Below are 23,566 nucleotides of genomic sequence, written 5' to 3'. Positions count from 1 at the left end.
TACAGTGTACACGTACTCGAGCAGGCTAATCAACACAGGCAGGCTGTGGCACTGATTTCTCAGCTATGAGAGTGAACATTTCTACAACACTAAAAAACATTACCCGTAAGCTGTTAAGATGTTTTCAATACAACATTTGAATCAACTGTTCAAAGGATGTTTGAAGGATGATGACAAAAATTAAAAAGTTTGTTTTTAATTATAAAACATTTGCAAAATGTTAGAGCGCTGTGAAAAGTAATTGCCCCCTTCTTAATTTCTTCTTTTTTCAGATATTTGTCACACTTATGTGTTTCAGCTCATCAAACAACTATTAAATCACAAATTAACTGCATGTTTTGGAAAGCTAAGTTCAATTTCACAATCCACACCCAGGCCTAGTTACTGCCAGACCTGTTGGATCAAGAAATCACTTAAACAGAGCCTGTCTGATAAAGTGAAGCAGGGTAAAAGATCTAGAAAAGAAACTCATCATGCCACGATCAACAGAAAGTCAGGAACAGATGATAAACAAACAAAAAATAAAATAAAATACATACATATATATATATATATATATATATATATATATATATATATATATATATATATATATATATATATATGTATATATATATATATATATATATATATATATTATGCAAATAAGAGTAGGCTAAAATTCCTCCACATTGATGTGAGAGAGTCATTGTCAGTTATCGTAAATGCTTCATTACAGTTTTTGCTGCTAAAGGTGGCACAAGTAGTGGTTTTTAGTTTAGGGGGCAATTACTTTCACACAGGGTTTGGATATCTTTATTCCCCTTTATTAAATTAAATAATCTAAAATGTATTTTGTATTTACTGCAGTTATGTTTGTCTAATATTAAAATTTAAGATTTGCCAACAAAAACAGAACAGCCTGCAGTTTTTTACGGATGTGGTGGTGGGGAGCTGTTAAGGTAAGAAATTGTTCTTTTTAAGCTCGTCTGCTTGTCTTTCCCTAAACCCCTTTGGTAAACTTTAGTGACTATACTCACTGCATGCTTTATTTTCCCAGGTAATAAACTTTGCCATACTAGGACTGCACTGTAGTGGTACTGTTGCTTCACAGCAAAAAGGTTCTGGAAACCTGGTGGATACCTGGAGTTTGCATGTTCTCACTGTTCTCCACTACTCTGGCTTCCTCCCACATTCCAAAGACATGCATGTTCGCTTAATCTGTTAATCGCTTAATCTGATAATCTGTGTATGAATGAGAGGTAGGTGAAGTACTTAAAGTGTCAAAATTAAAATACTGTACGAATGTATGGCTAAAAGAGTGGTCAGTAGAAAAGGTTCTCCTCCAAGTACTCTGGCTTCCTCCCACAGTCATCAATGTTAGGTTAATTCATTAGAAACTGGCCATATGTGCAAACACTTGACAATTACATAAACTTACATAAGAGTCAGACTTGTTATTAAAAACACTTTGAGAATGTTGGGTCCTAATGGTTGAAAATGTGACATGTTTTAAAAGGTTTACCACCAAAACACCAAAACTTTAAGAAAACACCAGAAGAACAGTTTAGAGCAAACACTGAATCATATCGCTCTGCAAGTGTTTTAGAACAAAAAAATGACGATGGTGTCTTTTTATGTGGACCTGTGTGTGCAGGGGGAAGCAGACGGAAATGCTCCCACGCTCATCTCAGTTTAACGCAATTTCTGAGAATACGTTTCTCCTTGTCCAAGTAAAGAATAAATGCTGTTATAAGTTCTGCCACATCTCAGGTTGATATCATTCCTCATACTCGTGCTTTTGTCCTGCGCTCTTTAACACTGGATATACTAACAAGATGTCTGGTAGGTGTATTTTATCATCTCTCTGTCTTGTTGGGTTTCACCATTGCACAGCAATACTTTGTCTCCACCACTAGACAATAGGTTGAAGCTGTGAGAACAAAGGCCCAAGAAAGAAAGGTGTAATGAAAGACAAGGCTGGGGATGTCTTTTTTTTTTTCTTGTACTAGGTCAGACTCTCCTTTCTGTGTGTGAGACAGAGACATTTAGATAAATGGTGTATCAATGTGTATCGTGGGGAATAATGAGAGTGACAGGTATGAACACAATATAAAAGAGGCCCAAGTTCTCAAACTTGTCTCGGTGTGAGAGGATTGTGTTAGAGCGTGTGTCCCAGCCTGTGCGGATTTATACTCGACTCCCAATAAGGTGAGGAAGCCTTGCTTATATAGTATTGCTCATTAGCAGCGCGGGTGTGGAATTAATGGCAGTGTAGCAGCTGATTGTGTAATAAGAAAGTAAAGCTTAATCTGGATTTTCTTTATTTTTAATTAAAAGTTCAAATGACTCCATTTAAATGTAGAACTTGGACAAACTTTATGAATGACTTTGCCTCCGTGTTAATGCCCATAACTTCACTGCACCATTGTATTCATAAAATTCAAACTTTGCAGGAGTTCATATTGCCACAGACGACATGTGTTGAGACTAGATTTCCCTTTGTGAGGTTTTGAGCACCTTGTCAGGTTTTTGTATGTGTGTGTTGTGTGTTTGTGTAGCGATTTTGTGTATTGATACTGTCACTCCTATGCTACATAGATCACAAAACTCTGAGATAAAAGTTCTAAGATGTGATGAATAGTTAGTAAATGATGCTGGTAGTAAGAGTGCTAATGCGACCTGTATGAACAACTTTATTTGATGTATTGATACATATAATTTATTAGCTCTAATTTTTTTTTAAAATTCGTGTGTGTGTGCGTGTGGTCGTGGATACACTTACAATTTTAGGAACTTACAACAAATTGCGTTTATATGCGTTGGCGTGTTTCTAATGTCTGCCTGTGCGTGGACTGATTTGGTCATTAGGTTTGTGAAACCATCTCAGTTTCCTATTTAGGGCTTTTGGTTTTGTGCAAAATATTACCAGAATTTTTCAATCAAACTGATGATTTTACCTCGTTAGTCTGTGCAGATTATAATTTACAGCGTATGAGATTAAAATGTCTGTTTTTTCCACTCTACAAAACATCTTCATGTACTTGTGATCTGTGATACTGACCATTGATACTTATTTTTTCTTCTTGCACCAGTTACTATGATGAACCCGGCTCAATCCTGCCACCTCCTAATGGCCTTCCTGTTTGTTGTTAAACTAACAGGTGAGTCGATGACACTGACTACACAGTTACACAATATCTGACTTCAGGTATAATCCGGTTTCCAAAAAGTTGGATGTTTTGCAAAATTCAAATAAAAGCTCAGTGGGAAATGTGGGAAGAAAATTTCAAAGTATACGATTCAAAGACCATCTTCTAGATGCTGAAACTGAGAATTATCATTCGATGCCAGCAACAAAAGCTAAGGTAGTTGCAATTAAAGATTAAAAACAAAAGAGGCAGTGGGACACTGTACAACAATTTGAATTATTCAGTAATATGAGCGGTATAAACATCTTTAATTCTGAGAGGCTGAGCCTTTCAGAATTAAAGATAGAAATGAGTTCACCTTTCTGTGAAAAACTGTACAAGTAAACAGCTACAATTTAAGTATAATGTCTTCTCAACGTAAAAATACTTACAGTACATTATATGATTAAAAAAATACAAAAACAATTCAAAATCCATATTAAATGGCCACAATCGTCAGGCAGTCTGACAGCACTGCATTGAAACAGGTCTGATTTTGCTCATGGACGCTGGAGAAAGCCACTGTCTGTGAACACGGATGCCAAGAAAATACCCCTATATGTATAAAAAATACTGAAACACTGGCACACTCTCTCAAACAGAGCTTATTTCAGCCTGACTGAGGTAAATCAGAAAAACCCTTGAAATCATGGACTATAGAGGAGATGGTTAACTTCTGTGTCAGAATCCCAGACCCTGACATGACATGGATAATACACACATGTGTTGTGCTTAAAGACAAATGCTGCCAGACAAAATCCTTATCAGGTTAAACCTTGATTATTTCAGCAAGATAATCCCAAACAAAGTCTGCATGTCTTGTAGCAACATCAGTCTTCTGGAAAAAGTTTCAGACCTGCATTCACTGTGAAATGTCTGATACATCATGAAACAAAAAACATGGCAGTGTCCCTGCTCAACTACTAAGCCTCTAAAAAAAAACCTTGAATGGGGAGAAGTTAGCTTCAAAACTGCAGCGTTTTTTATTTTTTGTTTTTTCAAAACAAACATACATAATCTCTAGATTCCTAAATTTGATGTGTTGTCCTTTTCAAACGGTTTCTAGCTGGGTTAAAAAAAAAACAAGGAAATTTAATATAGACTAAGCTTGTATCGTGAATGGGATTTTTGACATAATCCTTTGTCTCTGTGTATCTTAGGTGCATATGGGGACAGAATAATTGGGGGTACACAGGTAAACCCTTACACCATCAAATATCAAGCCTCCCTCTTGTACAGCAACTCCCATTTCTGTGGAGGCACCCTCATCCACCCGCAATGGGTGGTGTCTGCTGCCCACTGCTGGAGGGCGTAAGTTACTGCAGCTGTACATCAGGAGCACAGACACTGATCATTCATATGTTAATACAGAGCACATCAATGTTTTGTGCTATCATTATAATTATTAATACATTTATTCCTTTTTAAATATTTGGACAACTTTTGTGTGTCTTTGATCAGCTAAACAATTATTCATGTCTTCCCCTCTTGTAGGAGTCACATGATTAAAGTGGTCCTGAGTCAGCACAATCTCACACAGTGGAATGGATTGGAGCAGATATTCAACGTCTCCTTGATCGTTAAAAACTCACAGTACAGATACTGGATGCTTGACAATGATATCATGCTGCTTAAGGTAAGGGACAGCCATGACAAACACCTCATGATTTATAGTTACTCTTTCTAGACATTTACCTTGGGATGGGAGGTACAGATAAGTGGCACACCCAGGTTGTAGTGTGCAAACAGAGCAGGATGCTTAAAGATGTTTAAATAGTTAAGAATATTTAGAATAATTAGAAAAGTACAGATTTTCTATTGTACCTGTGCATTAAAAAGTAGACATGTAACTTCCAATAAATTAGTACATATAAACTGAGAAAAGTAGTTATAACAGTGGTAGTTGTTCAGTTGATTAGTGCAAGTTACAGCGCAAATGTAAACATCTATGTTTGTTGGGAGCAGTTTTGATTGTACAGTCTGACAGCTGCAGGGAGGAAGGACCTGTGGAAACACTCCTTCATGCATCTAGGATGCAGCAGTCTGTCACTGAAGGAGCTCTGCAGTTCAGCAACATTTACATGCATGGGGTGGGAGACTCTGTCCATCAGAAAGGTTATTTTGGCCAGAGTCCTGTCTCCCACCACCTGCACTGGATCCAGGGTGGATCCCAGAACAGAGCTGGCCTCTGAGTCATAAAAGGTCTTTAAAAGCACTCCCTGGACTCCAAATGACCTCAGTCGCCTCAGCAGGTAGAGTCTGCTCTGACCCTTCCTGTAAAGAGCATCAGTGTTGTGGCTCCAGTCCAGTTTATTATTCAGGTGAACACCCAGGTACCTATACGAGTCCACTATCTCAATGTCCACTCCCTGGATGTTCACCGTTGTCAGTGTGGTGGGTCTGCGTCTCCGGAAGTCCACCACCAACTGCTTGGTTTTCCCGGCATTGATCAGCAGGTGGTTCTGCTGACACCAGTCCACAAAGCTGAAGAAGTCACTTGGATACGTGACGAAACATTTCTCCCACTGAAAATCCTACAAAACAGAATCAACTTTGTGGGATTTCCTTACCTGGATGTTTGAGTATGCAAGGGTGTCAAATGGCATAAACTATTATGTGGCAACAAAACCCATAATAGATCTTCATTAAACCTTATGTTTTAACAGGTTCTTCAGAAGCTTAATTATTTTTGCTGTATCGCCACTTTGCCACTTTGCTTCAGTTCATTGAACTTTGTGGGCATTCCCTCTGCACAGCTCTCTTAAGGTCTTGCCATAACATTTCAGTCAGGCTAAGGTCTGAACTTTGACTGGCCAATCGATTCTTTTCATTTTCAGCCACTCTGTTGTATATGTTACTGCCCTTGGGATCATTGTCCTGGTACATAAGCCAATGACTCTAGAATACTTTGCTATACAGAGGAGTTCATGGTCGTTGTGCTGTCTTTGATTTTTGCAACACGTGGTGCTGTGAAATTATGGCCAAACATCTTCATTGTTGCAGGAAGTCTTGTTGTTTCCTCAGAGTCTATTTTGCAAACTTAAGTCATATGTATGACTTGAGTTGGGTTAGGTTTGCAAAAGAGTTTCTAAGTATAGCTTGTTTGTCATGAAACTTAACATTTAACATGCTCACTGAGGCCTAGAGAGTCTAAAATGTAATGCTCCAGACCTGCCTGCAACTTATCCTCTTAATTGCTATGGAAGCAGTGAGGGTGTACTCAGTTTTTACCGGAGAACTCTTTCCTTTTCACATTACTGTACCTCGCACTATGATTACTTTAAGTTTTACCGAGTTTCAGTAAACGTTTCCACAAAGTTAATTTTAGTATCTAACATTGTTGGGATTCTATACCCACTATACCCTCTGTCTCCAAATCTATAAAACAGTAGTTATTAGCTAATAAAATGTGTTGTCATAATCTGAAGTTTTCACTAACTGTGATTTTATAATAATTGTTTTAACATGTTTTTGCATCTTTTTCCTTTTTCTGAATCATTCTATCAACCTGGCAGGGACTGCAGAAGAAAACTAGCTTTTATGGCTAAATGTGGCATTGTCAAATGATAGACTGAACATTATATTATGTATGATATGTAGAAAATGTTGACTGACAGAAGGATTTGTTTTTTGTGGGTCAGCTGGACCGTCCAGCTATCATCAATGACATGGTCAAGCCAGCCACGTTGCCAGACCCTAACTCTCCGCCACTGCAAAACCTGAATCTTTGCACAGTTAGTGGCTGGGGTGTTACCTGGATGTACAGCCAGAGTTTATCCCCCGAACTGAGGTCAGTGGAGGTGGAATTGTTCACCAGCTGCTGGAATTACTACCCCTTCAGGATCACAAACAACATGATCTGTGCTGGCTCTAGGAATGGCGGGAGAGACTCCTGTCAGGTAATATATGTAAATACAAAAATGAAATACAAAAGAATGATAAGACTTGGAAATGGACACTTCAGTTTGTCTATTTTACACTGTTGACTTTGCATTTGTTTTTGCTTTTTAATGGAGTAATGTGGTAAACTTTAAATTGCCAAACAGCAGCAACAATGTCCCACTAACAAAAGCAATATCACTTCTAACGGTTGCTGGACTTTGCATATTTTGTATTTCCTTTAAAAATAAATAAATAAATAAATAAAATTTGTCCTATCAGGTAACAAACACCCTGAAATCTTTTTTTTTTTCCTTTTTCAGGGTGATTCTGGAGGACCTCTTGTTTGTAACGGTAAATTTGAAGGCATTGTATCTTGGGGCATCGGCTGTGCGATTTCATACTACCCTGGTGTCTACACCAAGGTCAGAAACTACATTGGATGGATGAATCAGGTTATTGAGAACAGCTAATAACAATCCTTACCACTAGCTAACAGAAAATTCTACCTTGATTAACAAAAAGAAGAAGAAAAAGAAACAAACTTGAATGGCTCCTGAAGGACCAAAAATGCTACGTTTATCTTTTATATAATTGTTTTTATATAATCACAGATATATTTGTTAAAGCTAAATTACCTAGAACCTACGCCTGACTGACTTTTATTCCCACTGACTGAATATCACCGTTATGATACAAACTGAACCAGGTTTTACAATTCATCCTGCTAAAAACACTTTTTAATGTTACAGTTATATTACAGTGTTATACAGAAATGAAAACATTGTCATAGATTTTGGATAACGTCTGTTTTAGGAATTGTTTTTGCTCTTTGAAACCTTCTATTGTCCACTGACTCTAAACATATGGACCTTAAATAAACATTTTCTGAGAATAACCTGTGTTTTTTCGGTCATTTGACACAAATAAAACACACTACGAAACTTCCTCAGAATCCGGTCAGGCAGGTGAGTCTTGCCCAAACACAGGGACAACACCTCCCTTTCTTTCTGACAGCATGCTGACATTCTGGTGAGTGATTGGCTGTTTGTGCCCTCTCCCCTTTCCCTCGGTCCCATTCACATTTAAAGCTGAGCTACAACAGGCTCACACACCAACTTTAAAAGACATCTTAGACAATACAACCGTAATCATGGCAGGAACCCAGTCCAACAGTGAGGTGATGCATATTGAGGATCGTGACATTAAACATGTTTCCAAAGAGACAGTTGCAAAACTGATTCAGCTCTCCCACGAGGCGAAGAAGCAAGCCTACTGTCCTTACAGCAAATTCAGAGTCGGGGCTGCGCTGCTCACCCTTGACAACAGTGTGCATACAGGTAAGTCTCATATGAAACTTGTTGTTTTTTAGTAGATGCATGTATATCATATGAAGCTTTAAGGTAATGGTTTTAGGTTTGGGGTGAACAAAAAAGGAAGTTATTGGCTACTATTTACTACTGAATGAATGCTGTTGCACCAAAACACAAAAGTAACTTTTAGCATAATTGTACCCTGAAAAGTATATAGTGAAAGACGGGAAGACGTGAGCTAAATTATGCTGTTTGTATTTGAGTCAAGTCAATTCTTGCTTCTTTATGGTGCAAGATCTCCACACACGAGTGAGAAATGACAAAACCTCCCAGCTCTTACCTTTGTTTTTGTTTTATCCAAATGAAATGCACAAGAAATTACACATTAGTTTGTACTGAGTTGATCCGCTGTGTTAATGATTACCTGACAGTTCAAATGTCTGGACTCAGATAAGCTCTACATCCTCGGCTTTTTATAATTCCACATGACTGAGTTAAATCACATTTCTGAGAAGGAACACATCTTAGCGTTCCCGCGAGCTAAGAGAGCCCTTCGGTTATCACTTGCTTCAACAGCACTGTGTGCACCGAGAGGGATGTCAGACCACTGTCTACAGTAAAGCAAAGACACAAAAGTCTGGTCAGTGTCACTGGACTGTACAAACCTTGGCAAGTGTCCCTCAGTGGGAATGTCTGGGGAGGGTAAAAGGCTGGCAAACAGCTGTGAATGTTTTTTACCATGTGAAGAACCCCATTTATTGCTCATGTTGCCAAAAAAAATCCCTTTCTATTCTTGTGTCTTTGGCAGGTTGTAATGTGGAGAATGCCTGTTACAATCTGGGAATGTGTGCTGAGAGGAACGTTATCGCGAAGGCAGTGTCAGAAGGGCACCAACGTTTCAAGGCCATTGCAATTGCCAGGTAAGGAACCCGTATAATTAACACACACAGACACACACACACAGTAATCTGGAAAGTTCTCCATTTCCACAGATGCAGGCATCCTTCCTGCTGTTGTCTGAGACTATGACTCACTCCTCATTGCATGTCTTTGTGCACGTCGCTAAACCTTAAGAAACACAGACAGACTACCAATGTTATTTCTTAAACCAGGTTAAGACTTTTTTTTGTCTGTATATTGTTTGTTAGGGAAGAGTTAAGGCTATAGGATACTTCTCCTTAGCAGTCAGAAATCTTGAAAACGCTGGAGAAGTGATACTATAACTAATTATGTGAAATTCTGCCATGAATCCTAATATTAAATAGAAGCCATGAGTTTTTCTTTCTACATTTCATATAAGTAAACAACTATTTGCCAATTCAAAACTCTTCTTCTCCTTTCCTCAGTGACATGAGTGACCAGTTCATTTCCCCATGTGGAGGCTGCAGGCAGTTCATGAGAGAGGTATTAACTCTGCTCATTTTGGTTTGGAGCAGATTTGTTTAAAAGGGACCTTTAATCTCCAGTCAGTGATTGTATACAGTACACAGTGACAAGCTCACACGTCACTCTAGGCAATATTTATCCTGTTTGTGGCCTATGTAACACATTAGAAGGTGCTAGTTTGTCATTAAACAAACATTTCAGTGTGAAACACTTGACTCCAGCCCTTTGCTTTCCCCGTTTTCTTTACAGTTTGGATCAAACTGGGATGTATACTTGTCAAAGCCTGATGGCTCGTATATGAAGATGACTGTGGAAGAGCTTCTGCCAGTCTCCTTTGGCCCCGAAGACCTGACCAAGAAGAAAGTGTCTTACATTCCTAATAACAACTGAGCCAGTCTTCTAGTATGAAAACACGCGAGTGTCCGTGACACGCAGCGTACTTCAAGCACATGCTGATCATGCATTGATGTAATGTAGCAGAAGTTATATTTATGGTCAATATTTGTTCTTGTATTATTTGTCGAAATGTAAACAATGTCAAATATTTAAGTGTACTCTAAATACCAAGTGATGCTAAAAATATGTTGTGGAAACAGTGCATCTGACTCAAATAGTCAACCATTTGCCCGCTTGTATGTGATGAGCACTGTGTAGATACATAAACAATATGTGTCGGTTAAAAGAAGCACAAACAACAGAGATATCAAGGTCAAACATATTTGCACACTTTAATAAATAAACCGTTTTAAAAAGGAATTTAGTTACACTTCATTTTATACAGTTAGAATGACTTCCAAAAGACATAGAAGAATACAATTATTATTTGTTGAGCAGCAAATTGTTCTATTACAGAGACAAGGGTGAATTTTATGATGTGATTTTAGGTCTACTTATTCCATGCATTAACATCTGCTGTGGTTAAAGGGCCAAGTATTAAAATGGACAAATATACGGTTTGATTTATTGTTCCTGTTGATTGAAGGTAACAAACAAAACAGGTAGATCAGCCTCAAGCAGGTTAATCAATATGCATTTCACCCTGTTATTGGGTGTTCTGAGGCTGTGTACTAAGTTCTGTTTGTCTGAAAGCGATGTCAGCTATGAATAGCAAACTAAAGTACAAAATCAAATTCAAGGGAAGGATCCTGCAATCCCACAGAAACAAATCATCTGTAAACAGTGCAACAATTTCAGTTTGCATGCCATCATTAGCCTGCTCCCAAAGAAAGCCTCTGAAGTGTCAGATTTTTCCATCAGTGGGACATAACGTTAAAAGGTCAAACTCTAGGGAGGTGTTAACAGTGGATGGAAGGTTCAGAGGTTCAATGTGGTTTTTAAGTCCTTGAGCAGACCGAAATAAACGCACATCTCCCATGCTGCATGAGTTTAACCTCACGAATGCAGAGAAACATTTTTGCACACACAGCTAGCTAGAGCTAGCGTCTGAGCCATAATGCATTGTGTGGATGTAGACACGTTAACAAAACAATTAAGAATGTGCATTTTGCTGTTGTAAAACACTGGATTTCAACAGTTCAGTGGCAAACTACATCTGCAAAATAGAGCTTTAAAAAAAAACAACAACAAACAAACCTGAAAACTAATTTTCTTAATTCAGCTTCAGCCCTCTGCGGTATCGTCAACAAGCGTGGGCCATGCTGGGACACGTATCCTGGGCAGGGTCCCCTCCATTAGCCTCTCCATCCACAGTCCCAGCCTGTCAAGCTTATGGTGGACCTCTATGCTAGTGGCCCTGCTGGAGCCTCTCCTGGAGCCGGATCCATCCTCCCTGGAACGGGATCGCGATCGGGAGTGTGAGCTAGACCTTGACTTGGAACGGGACTTCCTCCTGCTGTCTGAGGAGAATGAGGTATCAGAAGATGAATCGCTGCCATCGTCTCCTGTGAACACGGGTCTAAAGAGGCAGAAATATTTCTTGTGGCCATTCAGGGCCAGGACATAGCCCATGTAGTTGGAAGACTCCTCCTCGTCATCTGAATGGCTCTGGCTCTGCGCACCATCACAAGCTAAGCGAAGGATTGATGGCATCCAGTGGCGATGCTTATCGGCGTTGAGGAAGGAGAAGTGGAGGGTCTCAGACCTGCAGATAGGCAGCAAAGGTCAATAGTATAGCAGATACCACTTTAGACGAAAGAAAAGTAAAACCTCCACACTTACCCAGAGAAAGAGAAAACCTCCTTGGCAAATTTCCGGAGCAAAGCACTCTTGGAAGCGTTGGTGAGCACCAGCAGGACATTGATGTGGCCAGGCCTCAGCTTGACAAGGTTACTGGTGTATGTAATGCCTGTTAGCTCTGTCACCTCCACAAAGTCCTTTTTTGGAGGACGGCTACACAAACCAAAGGGGAAAAAATAATGAAATATGCTTTTGTAGTTCATGTCCATATACAGTACAGTGCAAAGGTTTTAAGTCATTATTCATTTCTTTAGATTTTGCTTCCAAAGAGCCAAATGTTTTTGTGAGTTTCAAAGTTAGTCTTGAGCAGTAGCTCTCCAGGCTTTCTCGGAGGTCTTTCAAAGTTTTTCTTTGCACACTAACTTCTTTTTCAATACTTTTTAGTCCAGTTTCATGTTTCTTTTTGTTTGTTTTTTTACACCACTTCAAAGTGACCTAGGAATCATTCAAGCATAAAAAAGTACATGATCATTTATCTAACAAAAATGACCCATACCTGCACTCTCTTTTGACAAAGGTTTTTGGTGGATTGGACTGAGAAACTATTAACACACAATTACTACTCTATTAGGTCACATGGATCCTGCCTGCTAGATAAAAACCTACAAAATTTCAAAATATGCTTTCAAAAGCATTAATTAGAGTCGCTCATGGAAGGTATGAGAGTGGCTCTTATATGTCTGTGAAGGTTCTCAGTCATCCAGGTCATCGTAGTCAAAGAAGCTTGCAAAGAAAAGCGTCTGGACTTCTTTAAGTTACTTGAAGACGTTTCACCTCTCATTCGAGAGGCTTCTTCAGTTCTAAGGTCTCGGATGAGAGGTGAAACGTCTTCAAGTAACTTAAAGAAGTCCAGACGCTTTTCTTTGCAAGCTTCTTTGACTACGATGACCTGGATGACTGAGAACCTTCACAGACATATTACCGTACATTTTGGGAGGAACACCCTTCAACTGGTGCGGGAGTATGAAAGGGAATCAAGGAAACTAGCGGATTATAGGAACCATCTCCGTTTCAACCTAAGATGCAGACAAACCAGAGTTGTTCCCAAGAGCCTGCGCCTTGGATCCACTGTCAGGGGATACAGAGCAGACTTGATTCTACAGAGAGCGCAAAATCACCTTTTAAGTGAAAGGATAAGACAGGTCCATTTCACTATAGATGCCCTCCAGATCAAGATCAGCCAGACTCTGCAGGAACTGGAAACACTTCTACCCTCTCCAATCTTAGAAGAGGTTTACAAGTTTGTGGACAAGGCTCAGCGGGCCCAACACTCGAAAGGAAAAGAAAGACAACGCAGGAAATTTCACACCTTGCATTCAAAAACACACACTCCTCATTCTGAATCTGAACCTACACAACCCATAGAAGAAAACACACCTGAAGACAGTCAGGAGAAATGGGTTAAGAACTTTTCAGACAGGAATCTCACTGAACCTGAAAAGAGAGTATTAGCCAAAGGTCTCAATTTTGCCATTTCTCCACAACAGTTGCCCATAGTGGACCTCATCACAGCCACAGAATCTGCCATTCGGATTAATAAATTATCACAGACAGAAGCAGAGCAAATCAGGATGAAAGTCTCAGCCACCCTCTCCAGTGCCAAAGTCCCTCCGTCCAACCTTACAATACAGGAAAAGAAGGCCGTCGCTTCCCTGAGCAAAGACCACAACATCACTGTTTTACCAGCGGATAAGGGAAGATGCACCGTGGTCCTAAACACTACAGATTACCATACAAAGATCACTACTCTCCTCAGTGACAACAATACCTACGAAGCCTTAAAGCGAGACCCCACAAGCAGCTACAAAAAGAAAGTTATAGCTTGCCTTCAAGACTTGGAAAAGGACAAAATCATTGACCGCCTTACTTATCACCGCCTTTACCCAGGGGATGCCATACCCTGCATTTACGGACTTCCAAAAATCCACAAGGAAGCTGTCCCACTCAGACCCATAGTCAGTAGCATAAACTCAGCCACTTATAACATTGCAAAACACCTTGCTACCATCCTTGCTCCTCTCGTGGGAAACACCCCACACCACATCAAGAACTCCACCGACTTCACTGACAAGGTCCAGAAACTTACCCTGGATCCAGATGAAACCATAGTGTCCTTTGATGTAGTCTCTCTCTTCACGTGCATACCCACCACGGAGGCAGTGGAGACGGTCAGAAAACGACTACAAGAAGACAGCTCCTTGGAGGACAGGACCAACTTCACACCCGATCAGATTTGCACACTGTTAGACCTCTGCCTCACCACTACATATTTCAAATACAACGAAGGCTATTACAGACAAAAACATGGCTGTGCTATGGGCTCCCCCGTGTCACCTATTGTAGCCAACCTTTACATGGAGGAAGTGGAAAGGAAGGCTCTTGGCTCTTTCAAAGGAAGAGTACCCAGCCACTGGTACAGATATGTAGACGACACCTGGGTCAAAATCAAGACACAAGAAGTGGAATCCTTCACTGCGCACATCAACGCTGTGGATAAAAACATCAGGTTCACCAGGGAAGACACAAAGGACGACTGTTTGCCTTTCCTGGACTGCGCTGTGCACATTGAAGAGAACGGCAACCTCAACATCGAAGTTTACCGGAAGCCCACACACACGGACCAGTACCTCCTGTTTGACTCCCATCACCCTCTGGAACACAAACTTGGAGTAATTAGGACCCTACACCACCGGGCAGAACATGTTCCCTCTAAGCCTGAAGGGAAAAAGAAGGAACACACACATGTAAAGGAAGCACTCAAAACGTGCGGCTATCCTAAATGGGCGTTTTTAAAGTCAGCAAAGAGGCACAGAAAAGAAGATCAGACACCAGCGAGGGAGGATAAGAAGGACAGACGCAACAACATTGTCATCCCCTATGTAGCCGGTGTATCAGAGAAACTCAGGAGGGTTTTCTCCAAGCATGACATCCCGGTGTACTTCAGACCCAGCAACACACTCAGACAAAAACTGGTTCACCCGAAAGACAAAACGCCAAAACACAGACTTAACAATGTGGTGTATGCCGTACAGTGCAGCGAGGAATGCCCAGACCTCTACATTGGAGAGACCAAACAGCCACTTCACAAGCGCATGGCACAACACAGAAGAGCGACCTCCACAGGACAAGATTCAGCTGTCCATCTGCATCTTAAGGATAAAGGACACTCTTTCGAGGATGCCAATGTTCACATTTTGGACAGAGAGGACAGATGGTTTGAAAGAGGAGTGAAAGAAGCCATCTATGTCCACTGTGAGCGACCATCTTTGAACAGAGGCGGTGGTTTACGACACCAACTCTCTGCCATCTATAATCCAGTTTTGAGATCCCTTCCCAGACGCCTTAAGGCCCACTCACACCCTGGGCCATCTGACCTCAGGAATTCGCATGATAAGGTGGGGCCAGGTTTCACAATGAAATCATCCGAAACTCTGGCTGATTGGGACCCACACCCAGTTCCACACCTTGGCTCAGGCGATTAGAGGATCATCAGGGGGTCCTTTTGTCCCTCTGTGGGGGGAAACTCCCACTAGGGTTATATCTGGGACTCTCCACCATTTGACCTTAGAACTGAAGAAGCCTCTCGGATGAGAGGTGAAACGTCTTCAAGTAACTTAAAGAAGTCCAGTCGCTTTTCTTTGCAAGCTTCTTTGACAGTGGCTCTTATACTTGTCATTACATTACCTGAAGGTACTTGCTCTGCTCGATGCATCATCCTCAGTTTGTGTTTGCTCCTTTGGCTTTGGTTTTGGTTTTTGGGGTTTGCTCTCACCCGGCTCACTGAAAATATACCAAAGAAAGAAAATCATCAGTCTTTTGAGATCATGATATTTTCCCAGTGTTTGACTCAGCTGCAAGCACCTGCCAACCAGTCAAGTTTCAGTATGCATGTCTGCCAACCTCACCTGAACGCCTGGATGATGACGGTGCCAAAAACAATGAAGAGTGCTGAGAAGATCAAGGACAGAATAGGCATCATCTCTCGCCTTGCAGGAAAAAAATGAAGTAAAAAAATGAGTTTGGATTGAAAAACAAAATACAATGCACAGCGCAAAGTTTTCATTTCAGCTAATTTTGTCTCTACATGTTGATACACTTTAGAGCAGCAGCATTACAGCTGTAATTAAAGACAGAACGTAAGAACATACAGAGCCACCTCAACATACATATTCATTCGGATACAGAATGATTCACCTACTTAATCATTTCAAAAATATCAGGAAAAACAAACATTGTTTGACTGTGTCTTTCTTACAATGAACTCAGCAGATTCCCTGGATCAGTATTGTCTTACCAATTTGAGTAGAGAAGGTCATCGTATATTTGAAGCATGTAATCATAAGCAGCATTCATCCACCGAATGATAAAAATCTGGTAAGGGAAAAATAAGGACATTAGTGCAAAAATATAATTCAATGAAGTTCACCCTCAGATGAATGTGTGAATGCCCATGCAGACCCAGCCTGGCAGGCTCTCGACTAAAGCATCTACGCTGGCACTTACGGGGGCCATCTCGTTGTTGAGTTCTGGTAAGGTGGCGTCTGAAGTCAGATAGGTGGGGTCCTTCTGAAGGAGCTCCAGCTGTTCATGAAGGTGGTACTTGTCTTCCTCGCTGCCATTCCAGCCACCGCTCACGGAACGGTACAGGACTTTACCAGTCTGGCTCCGCCTCTCAAGAATCACCACCTGTCAGTGTTTAGGAGCACTGTGACTGAAATTTGAGGCGCTGCACCATCTCTAGTCTGCACATATCGGTAATGTGACACATCGTATCAGAGAGACCTTCCATTGCAGGTTGTTCTGGGTATATGAAGGTGGTTTGACAAAAAGTGCAAGATGTCCTTGAGGTTTTGTTTTTTTGTAGCAATAACAGACAGAAAAGTGATGATTGTTGCAAAGCAGTGATTCCCAAAGCGTTGGCCGGGGTGGGCCGCAGTAATAGCAGCCACTAAAAAAGATTTTCTGTTTTTTAAGCGGGCTGCAGAACTCTTGACTTTGGGGATTGGTTTTGTAAAGTATGGACTGTGTGTGTTTTGACCACTGACCTGAGCAGAGTGTGCTCCCTGGTTTTGGAGCAATGCCTGGCAGAGAGGCTGCTGCTGACGCTGGTAGACATATGCAAACCGTAGCACATCTTTGCTGTTGGCTGAGGCGAAGTCCAGGAAGGCCTTATTGGCTGCGAGAGAGGCCGGGTCATCACCTGTGATCAGCAGCACACAGTACCTGCAAACCACTCACAATCAGCTCCCCAGCCACCGCAGTCAAATGTAGCTACACAACCTTTGCATTACCATCATGACAACAGTCCAACTATTCTGCTTCTTACAGTTATAAAAAATTTATTTTTCTTCTAACAGTCTTGGTTCAGTTTACAAGAGGTCAATCTAAGTAGGATCATAAGTGCAGGACTATTGGCTACTAATCTGTTCACAAAATGTCTTACTTCCTCCGCCGGTGGAACTGCTTGACAGGACATAGCTCATCAAAAAGCTGCTGGCTGACCAGTCGTGGCACCTGCAGGAACTTGTTGTTTGAGACAAACTCGTCCATCATCTGTCGCTTCATCCCTCTGGCCTGATAAAAAACAAAGGTCCTTCTATGTAAAGTTTAAATCTATTACCATAAGGAACCGGCTTTAAGCTGCAGCATATTCCTGGTGTACCTGGATGATGTCAACAGGCTTCACCGTGTCTTCCTTAAAGAGCAGCATGGTGGGAGCATATGTGTTTATGTTGTACTGCAGCAGGAGCCTGGTGCTGCCTGTGTCACCCTGGTGCACAAAGCCGAAACGCACATAATCTCTGAAGGCGAATGCCGTCAACTGTGGGGTCGAATGGAAAGATTAGAGCCTGTAAGGGTGCTCAAGACTAAAATGACGCTGCTTTTGTATTCGTTTTTGATTGTTAACCATCTAAGGTGAAAATAAATTAGCTAAAATTCTGTGCGGTATACAAATATAAAATTAATCTATTTGGAAAAAGGAACAATTTTAAGTGGAAGAGCTGCAAAAACAGAGACCTCTGCACTTGCTGTTGGGAGTCTATTTATGTGCTGTCATGCATTTTTGTTTTTTTATAAGCAGGAGATGAGGCAGGCTGAACAACTCATTCTGTAATCAGTGATCTATTTGCTTGGAGCTGGATGTGTTCTTCTCCTACCTTGTAGAGCAGGGGAACAACGGGGACCTGATCAAACAACAGAACTCTGGGTTTATTTTCCACATGCCAGTTTTCAAGAAATGCCATGTAGTTATCGTCAGTGATCTACAAAAACAACAGAAATTAGCTGAAAAATATACTTCCTGCAACTTTATTAGCCATGATGACTAATCTATAAACACAAAAGAAAAACTGATGATGGCACACACATGCAGTAGTAGGACAATTTTGTCAGTTTTAGTTACCTTCATCACCAGTTTCTGGGGCAGCAAATCTTCAACAAACTGTCGCAGGAACTCCCGCACCACTGCCTGATGGAAGAAGGTCACTCTTCCGTTCATCACCCCGATGATGGAGGGAGCACGGTAAGCTCCCAGCTGCTTGGCCAAAGCCCGATCAAAGCCCAGGTCTACAATACCGATGCCTACACCTGGAGTAAAAATAACAACAGATTACAGTTGGACCTGGCACAGTTAAGTAAAACAAATCCTCTGCCTCAGCAAGTTAAAAATAAACAAATAAATCCTAAACATTATTGGCAGATTTGTTATCATCCAATAATTTTACATGGTGAGCTAATGTCATTGAATGTAACTTTTTTTCCACTTACAGCAAGCTGATGGCAAATTTCTCTGTATTCAAATATATCTATGGCTAAATCTGTTTATAATAATAATAAAGAATGCAAGTGATGTGAATAAATTCTATTTTAGCTCTTTCCCCCTGGACACCTGGTAGTGCTAACCCTCGTTTCTCTTTTCTGAACTGAGTTTCAGGTTTCTGTCATATTAGCCTTGGAAAAAATATTCCAATGATCTTTACTTATATACACCGGAGAGGATTTTAAATGTCGTCTTTATGAGGTAAAGAGTTAAGATTGATTTTCACTTTCACTAAACAACTACTGTGAAGCTCAGGAATAAGAGACTCTTAAAGCCTGTAAGAAGAACTACACTTGAGCGGGAGGAGGGGGGTATGGGGTCTTAACACACCCCCGTTCTCTGCTAGCCATCGGGGCGGGGGGGCTGGGAAGAGATGCTGGCTGTCCGATTGGCCTCCCTGCTGCTGCGGAGCCTGGGGCGGTCTGCTAGCCTCCACCACGGAGGGAAGGGTAACATCTCTTGGGTCTGGGTGCCGTTTCCCCCTCTGGGGGCGAGGATACCTGGACCCGGGGTATAGACTATGTTTGGGGAGTGTGATTGTGTGTACATGTCCATTTACGTTTATTCCTACGTTGGGTGAGTGCTGAGTGTTTGTATATGTGTGCATGAGGGTGGGAATGCATGTCTGTGTCTGTGTGTGCCTGTTTGTCTGTGTCTATATGTCAGGTCGGGTCTTAGACTCCACCTCTCTGGGAACTCCCAGGCCCTCCAAGTGTGGAGGCCTATCTCCCCTCACCACACTCCCTGCCGGTGACTGATGCCCTCAGGGGTCGGTGCATTGTTGGTTCTTGGTGTCCGGGGCTGGGCGCTCAGGTCATGTGCCAGCTCACTCCCGGTGGCTACTTGGCGGGGCCTGGCGCCTGCTGCTCAGTCAGGCCTCTTCCGGGGCGCGGAGGGCCCTCGGGCCTCCGGCCTCTGTGCCTGCGGCTCGGTTCACTCTGGCACAGCTGGCTGCCGGCGGAGCCGGCGGGCACGCCGGTGCAGCCCCCTCTAGTTTCTGCCCGGTGGCTACTGGGTGACCCCTCGCCTGGGTATCCTCAGCCCTTCCCATGAAGGTGGCACGGATGCCCCTCCGGTGGTCCTCCTTGGGCTCTTGCACTCTGGGACCTCTGGATGTCTGGGGCCTGGATCTCCTCCATGCCTGCTTCATGCCCTGGGGGACGGGGCTATGGCTCTCTACATCCTCTAGCAGACCATTACATGGGGAAACCATTTGAATACAAGCGCGCTGATCCACACAGGTGTGCACACAGGTGTTCACTGTTTGTAGACTTAAATCACACCTTTCTTGGCTGCTACTTCAAAGCACATTGTGCGCTGTCTGTCCTGCGTGCTGCACAACAACATTCAATATTTAGTATTTACTGCTGTTTACACTTAGCTAGATTAATGCGATGGTGTTGTGTATAGTATGTTGCTTTGTTTTGTTTTGTTTTTTTGCTTGTTTTCTATTCTTTTTCTCTCAACAGGTGATCCCGGAGATATTTTTTTCCCCCCTTTCTCACTGTCCCTCTCCCCTTCTGTTTTTCTTTTCCTTCCTCTTTCTTTCTCCCTTTCCTATCCCTCACTCATGTCTGTCCCGTCTGTAACAACTGAAAATAAAATAAAATAAATAATAAAAACAAAGGTCGATCAAATGGACCAATACGGCAATGCCATGATGATCCATTTGGCAAAATAAATCCATTGGGTATCCTTGTTGGTCTTCAGACAACAATTCTGACGGCTAAAGAACCAAATGGGACAGGCAAAAAAAAAAACAAACTACTATTTCCCTAGTTTAAGTCATAAAATGACCTGAACAGCACAGTACTTAATACCGCTTTAGCATCAGAAGCTACACTAATTACTGAACCCATCCAGACTCAAGCACCACTGTTAAGTTTGCAAATAATACAATCATGAGTAGCCTCCTAAATGATGCACACAGGGAAAAGGTTCAAATTATAATATTATGGTGTGTGAACACAAAGACCAAAGAGATCATTGTAGACATCTGGGCTACAAAATAAACCACACATGCACCTCAAAAACATCTATACATTAATGAAAGAAGATGGAGATAGTCCCCAACTTCAGGTTTCTGAAGCTGGGGACTATCTTTCTAATAGTAGCTTTCTTGGGATGGCAAAACCTCAGCAGTTGTAGGTGAGTCACAACAGCTGTTTGACAGACAAATAAAGAAAACATCTTCACAAACTGTATGAAAGCTTGATATGGTAGCTGCACCAAATGTACCAAAAAGGCCCTTGAGCAGGTTGTGAAAACAGGATGAAACATCACCGGCACAGAGCACATCTCTGCATCACTCGCTGCGTGAAGAGGGCCAAGCAAATCCACAAGGACCCTCCACACACCTTAGACGCTATTTATTATGCTCGTCCCATGAGGCAGGCACCTTCAGAGCTATGCTTCTTCTGTATCTCACGTACAGTCATGTTTTCATCCTTCAGATAGACATATTTATATGGATACATGACTTATTTTATCAACATTTTAGAACTTGCGTAATCATTTTGCACTCTGTCCAGTACTATAAAACTGCTAACGCACCCTCACTCTTGCTGTTCTTTTTAGCTTTGTTAGTGCAGAATTTTTAATCATTTGTACTTCTTACATTTTACTTGTTTTCTTTTTTATTTCTGTCACCATCTAAATGTTACGTGCCACGGGAGATTAGTATCACTGTAATTTTGTTATGTTTGCATAGTGACAATAAAGGCCTTGAATCTTGAAGCAAAGCAAGAGATTTTTGTTAAACAGTTGTAACATCCACCTTGTGAAATTCAATGTAAATCCCACTTGTTCTCACAGGTGACATCAGCTCGGTGCAAGAGGGTTGCATAAACAGCAAGACGGCTGATACAGACTAACTGTGCTTCTAATAAGCCGAAATCTCAGCTATTCACAATCATTATATAGAGTTGAGTTCTCTTGTTTCACTCTTTGCTTCAAGAAACCAAGAACAACAAATAAACCATAATGAATAATTAAAGAAGTGCAAGGCTCTCAGTAAAGCATCTCAACACTGTTGCCCTAATGGGCAGTTGTGCAGACATTAATCTTGTGAGCTGATGCCTTTATCCCAAGATGGTGTTAGGACACACTGATATCCTTACCTAAAGGCTCCAGCTCCTGCACGGTCTCCTTCCACACTGGCTCGATATGGATGCATGCAAAGCACCACTCTGAGGTCACTTTTATTAGGTATGGCCTCTTGTGGCTGTCTGGAAGGACTTCGTTGTTAAACTGTGCAAGGCGAAGCATGTACTTGCTGTCTGAAAAGTCTCTGTTCCTGGAGAAAAGCAGGGAAAAACATGAAGTGTTTTAAGATCTAATCTCAAAGATGCTAACAGTACACAGCTTGAGTGTAAACTGCAACTGTAACTTTCATTTGTTTGCTTGGGTTGAATTAGTGTTCATGAGATAGAGAAGCTTCTCCAAAAAAAGAAAGAAAAAAAAAAGAACAAGAAGAATAACAGGATCAAGTCTAAATATGTGTAAAACTCAAAATTGATGTATTCAGTGTATGAACTGATGTGTGGTGTATGTAAGGAATCTGCTTATATATATTTTTGTTTGGTTTGCAAATACAAAGAGGAGCCCAGATTACACTGACAGCAGAGGGTACCTGGGGAAATGGAAAAAAGACTCATCAAAGTAAAAGCTGCTGTGAAAGCTGCGGAAACCGTGATGCTGTGACTGGCCAAAGGGCTGGTTTTTATCCTTCTGCCCAAACCGGTCAAAGTTGGACCTTCGCTCCTCATTAGATAGAATCTGTGTGCAAAAAAGGAAAAACGGGAAACGATAAGGCTCTGACAGTAATGTCTGCAATTTAGGGAAGAGGCTATGATAAAGAAAGTGAAAGTGAATTAAATGAACCAAGTTAAAATGACATGTAATGATCCCTTTTCACCCACCTCGTAAGACTTAGAAATCTTGATGAACATGTCCTCAGCATTAGGGTCCTTATTTTTATCTGGGTGCCTACAAAAGGGTGACATTACGGATTACCAGCAGGTTCAAAGAGGGTTACATTTAAGGTTCTGAAACAGGCCTACACAGTAATGGGTTAAGCAAATACTAACAGCAGTTCATGCCATATGTGAAATGCACACTGCTGACTGTCAGCTAAGATATGATGGGCTGACATTAGGGGCCCGGTTGTCAGTCACTCACCATTCTCTGGCAAGCCTCTTGTATGCCCTTTTGATTTCGGCTTGACTGGCACTCCTGCTGACACCCAGGGTGTAATAGGGGTCATATTCAGAGGCTGTTTTCACCAGCTCTGCGCTCAAAATTAGCATAAAGATGGCGAGAAAAGCTGCACATTTCCCAGACTGTCGGCTGGTCCTCCAAACCCTCATGATCTGTCTGTCTCTGTCCTTGTCCAACAGTAATGTCAGTTAGCTACCGTACTGTCCAGATGAGTAACGCTACAAAGCTCTCCAGTAACAGATGGGCTTACATGATCACACATCCCGAACTCTTTGACTGCTATGCATAACCACACACAACACTGTAGTATTTCACTAAGACGAAGCCATTATTTCCAGGAACTGATGGACATTAGCACAGTCGGTATCATGCCGGCGATGAAAACCAGCTTCCGGTTGAAACTTTCAAAGTAAATGAAAATTAGGCTAACTAAAGGAACAATAACTGGAAAAAGGTATAATTCAAGAAGAATCCATAATTAATTACAAAGAAATAATAAAAAAAAACCACACGAGAGCTAATAAAGGCAGATTAAAGACTGATTAACTTATGATAAGATGACTGCCGATGATAGATTTGTATTT

At 41.5% G+C, this 23,566-nt stretch overlaps 3 protein-coding genes across 3 annotated transcripts; 2 read left to right on the top strand and 1 right to left on the bottom strand.

Annotated features, from left to right (window-relative positions):
- Positions 1-1,213: 1,213 nt before the first annotated feature.
- Positions 1,214-8,033, top strand: LOC146518817 (trypsin-like). Its single transcript, XM_085160083.1, has 5 exons — positions 1,214-3,143; positions 4,331-4,481; positions 4,665-4,806; positions 6,812-7,069; positions 7,373-8,033. The coding sequence occupies exons 1-5, from the start codon at positions 3,080-3,082 to the stop codon at positions 7,520-7,522; spliced, it is 765 nt and encodes a 254-aa protein (XP_085016209.1). The 5' UTR covers positions 1,214-3,079; the 3' UTR covers positions 7,523-8,033.
- Positions 8,034-8,093: 60 nt separating this feature from the next.
- Positions 8,094-10,350, top strand: LOC146518816 (cytidine deaminase-like). The gene is made up of 4 exons (XM_085160081.1): positions 8,094-8,389; positions 9,171-9,282; positions 9,709-9,766; positions 9,998-10,350. The coding sequence occupies exons 1-4, from the start codon at positions 8,203-8,205 to the stop codon at positions 10,136-10,138; spliced, it is 498 nt and encodes a 165-aa protein (XP_085016207.1). The 5' UTR covers positions 8,094-8,202; the 3' UTR covers positions 10,139-10,350.
- Positions 10,351-10,451: 101 nt separating this feature from the next.
- Positions 10,452-23,385, bottom strand: LOC146518815 (dnaJ homolog subfamily C member 16-like). Its single transcript, XM_085160078.1, has 15 exons — positions 22,944-23,385; positions 22,685-22,751; positions 22,396-22,541; positions 21,884-22,059; positions 18,348-18,532; positions 18,103-18,207; positions 17,607-17,765; positions 17,388-17,518; positions 16,990-17,167; positions 16,448-16,630; positions 16,239-16,315; positions 15,850-15,930; positions 15,629-15,724; positions 11,927-12,097; positions 10,452-11,849 (listed from the first exon to the last, which is right to left on the bottom strand). Exons 1-15 carry the CDS (start codon positions 23,129-23,131, stop codon positions 11,369-11,371), a joined length of 2,424 nt encoding a protein of 807 aa, XP_085016204.1. The 5' UTR covers positions 23,132-23,385; the 3' UTR covers positions 10,452-11,368.
- Positions 23,386-23,566: the final 181 nt, after the last annotated feature.

The sequence above is a fragment of the Neolamprologus multifasciatus genome, chromosome 5 (genome assembly GCF_963576455.1).
Source record: "Neolamprologus multifasciatus chromosome 5, fNeoMul1.2, whole genome shotgun sequence".
NCBI lineage: Eukaryota > Metazoa > Chordata > Actinopteri > Cichliformes > Cichlidae > Neolamprologus > Neolamprologus multifasciatus.
Note: the sequence above shows the minus strand (reverse complement) of the source record. Positions and strands in the feature narration are given on the sequence as shown.